Here is an 11,185-nt window from a genome sequence, read left to right on the forward strand (position 1 = left end):
TCTCTTCTTCTCTCTCTCTCTCTCTCTCTCTCTCTCTCTCTCTCTCTCTCTCTTTCTCTCTCTCTCTCTTTCCCTATAACTCCTTCTGTATATTTGCCCGCAAAGCTTCCGGTCGAGCATTCATTCTGGCCTGTGGTGTCGCTTTATGAGTTCGTGTGCCGATTACGACACGACACACTTTAAGTTCACCATCGGAACTCGTGTCTGTTTTTCATATATGACACGCTGCGCGCCTCATGTGACCCCGAAATCGCATCCGAAGTTGCCATTTATTCTTGTTAATGTTTGAAAAATGAAGGAGCCGAGGAGAAAGCGAAACAGGTCATTTGTAACAATTGAAAACGTTTTATGAATAAAGCAAGAAGATAAAGACCAATGCAATGTATTTATATACCTGTTTCTAATAATTTATTTGACCTACATTCTAAAAGTTTATAACAAAACAAAGAAGATACAAATTTAAACAACGAGGAATAATTAACAATTTATTAACAAAGAATAAAATAGATTGTATATTTCTTAAAATTATTTTACTTAAAAGATGTGTAATAATTAAAGTACATCCTAATAATAAGCAAAAACGATTAAAAATTGTTAAATTATTTGTATTATTTGGATTATATAAAAAATATTTGTACAGCCGCGAAATTTAGCTTCTAAAATCATGAATATTATTATTTTTGCGAAAATTTTTTGTTTATATTAGAATAGAATTTATTGTGTAAAATTGCTAATTAACGTTTATTTTCTATAAATAAAATTTTTTACTAAAAATCTCTGTATGAATATACTTTTTGCATTCACTATATATAATTTTAACAAATGTTTAATAATTTTGTCGAATATCGTATATACGTTTTCTCAGGAAATTTTTTAATGAGTTATAACTAGCTACTGCTGTTTCACACAGTATTTATTTCACTCCTCTATCTATCTGTTTATATGTTTATGTATCTCTTTCTCGGAAAAACAGGAGGAGAACGTGTCATTACTGGAATAAATAGATTTTCAGCCGGAAAACCGATTGTTCGCAAATTAACGAGCAACGTCGGGGCAAGATGCACGTTCGGACAATTTCATCGTGCGTGACGTCGCAGAAGGTCGACGACGATACAGTCGCGGCTCACGCGAGAGATGCGCGTGTCGAGGTGTTAATTTTAACGCACCGGGCTCTTTTTTTTCCCTATCGAGCGCGCGTCCACCGGCTGTTCACGCGCTTCCCAAGTTCTTCCCCAGAGCCGGACAGTTCTCGGCAAGGCGGCGATAATTCAATAAGAAAATCGAGCGATTTCGAAAAAAAAATAAAAAAACACACAGATGCTTATATATGCTTGTGTATGTTCGAGCTTTTGCTTGTTCGCGCGATTCTCTACATGTAACTTGCGAGCGACGTGACACGCGTGCCGCGACGCGAACTACGGACGTGGCCTCCACAGCGCATTATTATTAACCGGTCGTGTGTGTGCGTGAATGCGTGAGTGCGTGGATGCGTGCGTGCACGCAGATGTGCGCGCACGCAACACGCAAGCCGCACGCGATGCGCGTAACTACTGTGCGCGTTCAAAGCGTGCTTCGCCTCCTGGCGCTATCCAGCAGTTCGCGTCGTTCTCGCATTCGAATTTCGCGAAATTTGCACATTCGACTTATATACAACTGCAAATATCTCCACACCCTCAAAATGCTCTGTTTATTTGCTTGTTAATCGTTAATTTCTTAAAAAAAAAAAATTAATTAAGGTTGTCCACCTTTCAGTAAACTTCAGCTGATTGTCTTATTCTTTTACTCTTTTGTTTATCCAATAGATAAATAAGTTTATCTGAAGCTGAAACAATCGGCTCCAACTTATATTATAAAAAAGGTTTGATACTAAACTTATACAGATCATTCTAACAATATTGCAATGGATCAGTAATATTACAATAGTAACATTACAATGTTGTTGCAATGTTGTTGGAATATTTTATACTTTACAAAAAACTATCAAACTATCAAAATGCAGTCACCTTTTTTTCAAATTTATAACAATTAGAAATTTAAAAAAGTTGATTATACTAGTTTCAAAGTTATTATACTTTTTTAAATGTGATTTTTTTTGCAATACGTAAATCTATCAATTTATTTTTCCTTTTCATTCTTTTTTTTAAATATATAGTTTAATTTTATAATAAAAAAATGTATATATAATTATATTCTAATGTTAAAAGTGCTTTCTCCGTTTCATGATTAAATACGGTTAATTGTTAACGAAATGTCAAATGTTAAAAGTTCTTTTAAAATTAAATTTTTCACTAATTTCGTTTCTCTTTAAAATTATCACATTTTTGTTCGTCTGGCTGCCAGGAGTTACCTTGAAAATCGAAGTCCAAACGGTTCTCATATTTCGGAATTAAGATGACAGATATAAAGCTTTCTGTCACATATATAGCTTTCTATGAATTTTAAGTAGCGAGGAAAGATTGTCTCAAGGCGATTAAGAAATCTGGCAACCGGCGATAAAGCCCAGTAAAAAAAACAACTGGTTTCGCCTAAACGAAATGCAAATTGCTGTAATAAGTTCGCGCGCAACGCGACGTACGAAAAAGCGAAAGTAATCGCCATCGAATGCGTGTCGTCGTCATCGTCATCGTTGTCACCATTATTATCGAAAATTTAGCGTAACCGGTTTGAACGAGTAAGAGAACGTTACGAGTCAGCATGGTGTGTGATGGTGTGTGACCAGAAGTCAGAAAAAAAATGGGAAGCGACGCATCGAATTAGCGTCTACGATCAATGGGCGATAATCGCCGTGTTTTCTGACATGGCGAGCCGTGTGATGTATACTTTCTCAGGCAGAAGCTGTTCGATTATTTGTGATCAAAAAGTAGAAACTCGCCTCTTCGTTTCAGCGAAACGGGAAGAAGCACACCCGATGACTCATTAAGTCGTTAGGTTACGAAGTCGGTCTCCCCAGGAAAGAAACTCGAGTCGATCGTTTTTATCGAACAACCATTTTCATAAACATAAATGAATATACCTGTATCATGGATAATTATTCTCCCTTCTCCTTCTTAAAAATATTATCTTAAAATATTTTAGAAATATTTATTGCGTCTTGTTTCCCGTTAACTTTGAACGCTATCTTGATACTAGATAAGTAAGGTTCTCGGGTTCAGTATTAAATACGCTGTCGGATTCTTCTCAACTCTCCTACCGATATGCGATTTTCACATTAAGCGAATAAATTCTCCATATCGGATAGCCATATCTAATGGTAACATGGCGCTAAATGGAAATAAGAACACGGATCGTAATAGTCTTTTCCGTGTGAACAGGCAGTTTATGCGGAACAGAAGAGCCACGATCGGCGATGTCGGCGACCCGTTCCTCGTCGACGGCAACCGCGTCGATAAATTTTCCCGCGTACCACCGCACGTGCGTGAACGCATTCGCGAACAACGCGGCCGGCGGATCCAATTTGAGATAAACGCACGCCCGGAAGACGCATTGTTCGCGCGGAATAGTACAAATTAACAGATCGATATCGCGGACCCGGCGCAATTAACATTGTGTACACACCGGTACAGCGGCGGATCGGCTTTCTTGAAAATCTGACGGTTTAATTAGGCGCCGGCCACCACCTTGTGGCAGATGTGAGGCCTAGTCGATTAATTAAACAAGCGGCGAGCCCCCCCGATATCGTCCGGACTCATCTTGCTCATTTAAATCGACGCGGTTCGCGATAATCGCGCGCCTGCTTCGAGGATTTCCTTTCCGCGTCTTACGCGATGGTCGTTGACGCCGTTATTTTGCGATAAATCTCAACCTGATAAACTCTGATCGGTGGCTATAATCTTGCTGGAATCATTGACTGAACGAAAGTTTTAATCAGAGACAGACGACTTATCTTATATTGCTTTATAAATACATTATTTATGCACTGATAATCACGGAGACAATTTACTTACATGTAATTTACTTTTGCAACAACGAAACTATTTTTATTTTAAAGATAGACTTATTATCAATATTACAATTAGGATGGAAATTAAAATTGCTTGCAAGTTACATTTCGATGAATAATTAACAGTGAATTAATAATGAATAATTACACGAGAATGTAATTATTTAATTTTTTTTACATAAATGATCATCTGGAGTGTTTTTAAATCCCAATTAAAGCCACTGTTATTAATTACATATTGAATATTATTGATTCTTCCATAATTATATAATTTATTAATATATTTGAGACCATTATTATTATATTTATAGATTCACTTTTCTAAAAAAAATAAGAAATTAAAAAATGGATTCCTAATTAAAAAAACAAATTATTACGATAGATATCGAGCTTCATTTTCTTGCTACTGGGGTGCAAAAATCACTCCAAATGACACTATTGGCCTGGTTAAATTAATAATATCTTTCCTAACTGTACTTTTTATATTATGTATTGATGAATATATGTTCAAATGTGATGAGTGGGGGATTTCTTATAGCAGGTGTTCAACAGTCACCAGTGAACATCGTGGCGACGGCGACCGTAGTGACGGAAGAAGCACTTTTGGGCGACGAGGAGACTGAGAACTGTGAGGGCGAGAGCGAGAGTACCGAGAAGTCCGCGAATGAGGAAGATGAGGAGGTAGACGTCGATGTGGAGGAGTGTAGCAGCGTTGACGACGGACCAGTCCATGAAATGTTGGCCGAAGACCCTGCTGAGGCCGGCACGCCCTCGCGAAGAAGCAGTGCGGAAAGTAGCAGCAACGCGGACGAGAGGAGGCAACGTCTCAGGACCAGCTGCAATTCCGATGAGCTGCGTGACGTCGAGTGCCACCTCGAGACCAAGGATCTCTGGGACAAGTTCAACGACCTCGGCACGGAGATGATCATCACGAAGACCGGCCGGTAAGTGACGCGTGTCGATCGAAAGAGATGCGCGAGAGTATCGGTGCTGACACGTTTCGGTGGAAGGAATTCGGTGTGAGACACGCTATACGTATTGCAGGGCAAATTCGAGCGAGTCGTTGTTGAACATTCAGAAGAAAAACGGTGGTAGCAGCTATAAATGTAACAACTATACAAGTTTTATGTATAGCTATACACTGGAAAAAAATCTAGTTGCATTAATTAAAATTCTAAAGATTTAATATGGACAAATATAATTCTAGCTGAGATAACTGATTGACTATAATCTTCTGATTTGGTCAATCAGAAATTTTTCTGACAGTTGAATAAACACTATCTTGTAATTGTAATAACTATAAAATAATATAAAGTAACAAAAAATTATAAAGTATAAAATAGTACATAGTTTATTCAACTATGTACATTCTATACAAAAAACTTGTATAATTGTTACTTTTATAGTTACCACTATGTCTTTTACTCTGAGTGGATAGGACGACGAATCTTTAACAAAGATGATTCTTGTAAAGTTCTTGTTTCTCTTTATTTTCTAATTATTTCGAAGATTAATAATATGAGTATTTCACGTTTCATTAAAAACTCTGAAATTCATAGCAAATTTTACGAAAATATTGAGAATATGAAGTATGTAATTTATTTATTTCACAAAAAAAAGTTTACTATAGTTATATTATCTGTATTATTTATTATTTATAATATAATTTTATTTGTACGAAGGCTTATTAATTATCTTAATACAGCAATTTATCTATAAAGAAATATATATATTCAAGTATCTTTCTTTAAATTAATGTATCAGTCTCAAAGAGGCTGCAGATAAGAGAGTATTTTTAACGCAGAACATGAGAACACATACAGAATAGAGAAATCCTTCGGCTCTTTCAACCTCGTCATCCATTGGCAATTATCTTTATGATATCATAACGCGACTCATATTCACGCGCTCGTTAATCAGTCATATTTAAAGACCGCGACGCCGAAACGAGTGGCTTTAATTCGCAAGCAAACAGCGAGAAAAGGCACGGGCAAGAACCCCCGGACGCCGAGAAGAGGATTGTCGGTAATGCGGGGCAGCGACCAGCTACGTCGGCGTACCTGAACTAATGGATTTCATTGACTGACGTTTTACGAGATATTTAAGGGAGTTTCAGACGTAATTTATCGCGCCCGTTTACGCGCGGACGCACGCATTTTTATATGTATGCTAATAAAGTTCGGCCGGCGTGGTCGCAGCTGCGGCCGGGATGCGTGACTACGTTGGAATTATGAGATATTCGTGCGCACGGTTGCGCGGGGTTAGTCGAGAGAGCTAACCATCGGTTGTCTCAACGGTGCGTGTGCGTGTGCGTGTAGTCGTGTACAGCCTCGAGGCGCTACAGCGATGATCGATGCGTCGCATTATCGCCCGAAGTTTCGCGATCGCGATCGAGGACCCGCGGAACGTCGGGACTCCGCTCTTTAGAAACTCCCCGGAGATGCTTTGATCGAGATAAGCTTCCAGGCTAATTGCGAAATACCGCACCGGGTAGAGCGGATCTGCATCTTTTGCTCGATGGTGTCGAGGTACTTGTGAACCGGACGCGCGCTTCTCTCTTTCTCTTTTTCTCTCGATTATTAATCGCTAGAAAACATATTCTTGCGATCACGATGAAAAAACATTTCGAATATTTACAGGATAATATCATTCATTAATGTTAAGGTTTTGTAGCTTGAGATATTAAATTATTAATAATCACTTCTGCAGAAATTAATGTTTAATACTTTTTTTGTTGCAATTTCTAATATTATTTCTGGCATCTCATCAATATTCGATTCCAACTCTTTTCCAATAATGACATGATAGTTGACCTACTATCCGTAATTCTAAAGATTTTGTCGATACTATTAATAAAGTTTCTATGCCATTTGCAATTTTTCTGTTAATTGATTTTTGCGCAAAGAGTCTCGTCTAATTTAAAATTGAGCATCAAATGAATCGATCTATACATTTTCTGAAATCAAGGAATCAATTTATTAATAGTAATAATCGAAAGGTTTCCGAATCGTGTTTCTTTAATTATTATTATTAATAACTCGCAGAACGCAACAGTAACATCAATATTATAATTTCCCAATCAACAACATAATATGACACATGTTGTACATAACAGTTATATCGTTGTGGAATCGTGTTAAATTATAATATTGGTATAATAATACACTTATAAGACCCAGCATGCCCCTATGAAGTGAAGTCAACAGAACGATGAGATGCAAAACATCGGTGAATCTCTATCTTTCTCTTACGCGTATATATTCATAGTAATGGAGAAGAATAGAGATTACCGTTATTTTTGCTCTTACTCATTCTTACTGTATTATCGGCTTCACTTCTACTATGGGGGCATGCTGGGTTTATCTTATAAGTCTATGAGTATAATATTCTGATAGTTCTGTAGGAAGTGCCAAAAAACATATTCTCACAATTACGATGCAAAACAACGTTTGGAACGTTTGCAAAAGAATTCTTTAATTTTGGAGATGTAAATATGAAGCATAAGATATTCAATAAATAATAATAAAAAACAATAAATAACAACAAAAAACAACAATAAATAATTCAACAAATAACAATCGCTTCTGTAGAAATTAATATTTAGTATTTTTTTATGACAATTTTCTATTATTTCTGGTAACCTATTCTTAACCATATTTGATTCCAATATTCTCTTTCAATAATGACACGTCATCTATAATTCTAAAATTTATTTTGGAAGACCTATTATAAAACTGATAAAATTTTTCGCCAATAGCAATCTTTCTATAATTTGATTTTTGTGAAACCTCGCGTTTAATTCATTTAGAATTTAGCGCACTTTAATTACAATTAAACATGTATTAATCATTCGCTCTGCTGGACACCAGTGTTTTATTTCACGCAGCTAACGTTTTGCTTCGAGTAGCGCGTTTTACTAGCGACATTGTGATATATTTATGCGGTGCAGAAAGTAGACGATAATCCGATAAGCCACGTAACTACAGTGAATGTGATTGCGGTTAAGCCGCACCATGCGCAATTACGAAGCGCAACGAAAATTGTGCAAACAGGTGCCTTCCGATCGAGCCTATTTACGCGGAATCTACTTACAGCATCTTAGAGATCTGCGTCTCTTGAGATATTTCACATATTTGAAAGAATTCCATTGATAAGATCGCCTCAAATCATTTCGTCTTTTTATCCTATGTTCATTTAACTCGCTCGTCAAGCAACAAATTACGGGATCGAGAAGTTTCGCGGCCTCGAGTGACCATTCAGATTGCCGTTTTGATAAATCCACCATTGCACTCTAAAGATATTATACGAACTAATTCTTTCTATGAATGTGTACTTTCTTATTTCTTCTCCGGACACCCCATGGTTCGCCGTACCGCAGGCTGTTTGTCGGTAGAAATGTAGCTGTTACTAAAGCGCAACCTTGAGGTATTACCGAGGTGATCAACGTCGGGCATACGCCATATGTGTTTGTCCAAAGCGCACTTGGATATTAGATGTACTCCGGATAAGCCCAGCGACTTCATCATTAACGCCTACGGTTCCTTCTCGCAACAATGTGACACGCAGCACTATTACGTTATCGAAAGGAGAAAGCGACATGTTAAATAAATTGCACGTTAACTCGTTTGACTTCGTCATCGCCATCTCTTCGATCACGATCTTCGTCGAGCAGCAAAGTAGATACTCGCGTGAGTATCAATGCTCCACGGTTCCACAGCAAATTTTCTGGATCTTCAATATCATTCCAAAGTAACGAATGACCCTTGAATGATCCTCGAGCTACTGATTGACATGACGTACTTCTTGCTACCTTGGTGTTCGCAATAAAAGATATAACTGAGAAATAGTGGAAATCAAGAGAGTAGAAGGTAAAAGTAAGCGACTTCGCGCGCGCTATGCAGGAGGTAGAGATAATAATCGATAAGCCGCGCAAGCTTGTAATCGAGAGTGCGATTTCGGATAAGACGGGGCAGGCCTCTAATTACGAAATACTTAGCGGCTCTTGGAGAGCCGGATAATTATCGTCGGGCATAAGGTGTCGGGGATGAGAAGCCACCTTCCAGCGGACGAAACTTCAGAAACACGATCGGTGAATTGCTACATTATAAGCAATCCGCGAAGTGTGTGTGTTTACGCCAGAGCGAGGAAAGCAGATGATAATTGGATAAGTCGCGTACGCACGGGATGATTTCGGATAAGACGGACGGCGCGTAATTACAAAACGCCGCGAGAGTGCCTCGGACAGGAAGGAGCGATGATCGTCTGAGAATATAACCCGCCGCAATCCGTGCAACCTTGAGACGTCGTCACGAAGAACATGTAGCGATATCGTCGTTGGGGAAGTGAAAAGCGATATCGAGCTTTAGCCATTCGCAATGTTGCTTGAACTAACCGTGAAAAGTGAGCGAATTACAAGAGAGAAGGTTGTTCGATGATACGCATATATGGCAAACAAAGTCTTTATTCCAATGATTTAACCGTGGGGAATTGAAAGATAAGGAAAGACAAATTATAAGACATTGACAAACAATGCTTTAGCCTTTCCGAAATAAACGGAATTAACTGCTTACAGATTTAGAGCCTTGAACATTAGGTACTCTAGAGATTTCAGAGATTCCTGAACACAATAAGTACCACTGAGCTTCATTAAAAAAATTCGAAGTAATCCCAGGGCGTGCCGCTGTTCTCTGTGTCCTCGGCGGAGCGACGACGATCGATATATCAAGAACGCGACGATGCACGAATAGCGTCGTTAGCACGAGCGACTTGGCACGAAATCCCAGCTGAGCGAGCTGAACGTCAGTCCAACGAGTGACAATACGGATTCGGATTCTACCAATCAGGTGGAATTGTCCGGCCCTACGGGGTGCCAGGACCGTAAACTCCTTTGATTTCTTCTCAAGCGTCCCAGGGTTCTTTCTTTCCCACGTTCGCATCATTCGCCACGTTTCGACCATCCCTCTCGCTTCTCTTTACTTTTATTTATCGTTTCCTTTACATTTTCTATAGTTTAACTGTTTCTAAAAACGGAAAACACATGTACAAATTCGGCATGTACTAAACGGTAAACATTGTCAAAGGTTACCGAAAAAAGGAAATAGATCTCTCGATATTATTTTCTTTGAAAGAATTATTTTCTTTTTGAAGAAAATAATGTACAAATAAGCTTTTGATTTATAATTTAAAAAGAAAAGTATGAAAGATAATTAAGTGGAACCTTTTACGTAATCGTTTATTCGTAGCTCCTCTTTCTTCGTTACCAAAGAAGATTGAATAAATTATCTAATTTTGATCTGAAATGCAAGTTTTCTGATGCTGTTATTCATGTTTTCTTGTATTTTTTGATGCTATGTGTTATGTGCAAATGTTTAATTTTAAACTGCTCTGATAGGAATATGTTGAAAATCGCATTTAAAGTAACACAATTTCATCGAAATCTGATTCCTGATTACAATTTTCAATTGATTATAATTTTCCATCAATTTATCTTGAGATTAATGTTTGTAAATAATTCAACACATTAAAAAATACAAAAAAATATACATAAGAGAAGTGTTCCATTGCTTAGAGGTTAAACTTTTTATTCAATGACGTGGACAATGAATACAATAGAATAATTTTGATCAAATCAATAGAATCTTCTTATGTATGTTTTTTTTCTTTGTGCAAAAAAGTTCCATTTAGGTCAGTAATCCAGTAATTTTACCCATCCTCTTTTTAATTTCAGTAAAGGATGTAATGTCCGTTCTAATTAAGCGTTTACTTATCAAACGAATCGCTATAATTTATCGATGATGTAGCGGCGATCGGTTAAACTATTTTTTGTATATGCGGCGGAAAGCGAAATGGTCGCTCCGCGAAGTGAATGCTATCGTTGCCGTTGTCATCGTCGTCATCGCGGCTATGCGTTTTTTTCAACGTTTAAGTGGGTAACCGTGGACTGTGAACCACACGGAATAGGAGGTGCGGACGAGCAGGTCAGAAGAGAGACAGGATACTGGCGGATAGAGGGTACTCGTCACGCGAACCCTTCATCAAGGTGCCAGCAACCTACATTATACACTCACACGCGACCCGGGACGATCGTGTGCACGTTACACCGCGGAGAACATGCACAGAGAACAACATGTCGAGAGAAGGAGAAAAAGAGAGAGGGAAATAAAAGATAGAGAAGTCGAGAGGAGGTGGAGATAGGGAGAGGAAAGAGAGAGAGAGAGAGAGAGAGGAGGGGAGGGGGGGGAGGGG

At 38.2% G+C, this 11,185-nt stretch overlaps 1 protein-coding gene across 1 annotated transcript in view; it reads left to right on the forward strand.

The window, feature by feature from the left end:
• Positions 1–11,185, forward strand: part of LOC105620316 (T-box transcription factor TBX20-like) — a 76,495-nt gene that overhangs the window by 8,539 nt on the left and 56,771 nt on the right. Inside the window, exon 2 of the mRNA XM_012201818.1 lies at positions 4,482–4,884. Within this exon, the coding sequence (XP_012057208.1) occupies positions 4,482–4,884 (403 nt within the window). The remainder of the gene's footprint in view (positions 1–4,481; positions 4,885–11,185) is intronic.

The sequence above is a fragment of the Atta cephalotes genome, assembly GCF_000143395.1.
Source record: "Atta cephalotes unplaced genomic scaffold scaffold00025, whole genome shotgun sequence".
NCBI classification, from domain to species: Eukaryota; Metazoa; Arthropoda; class Insecta; order Hymenoptera; family Formicidae; genus Atta; species Atta cephalotes.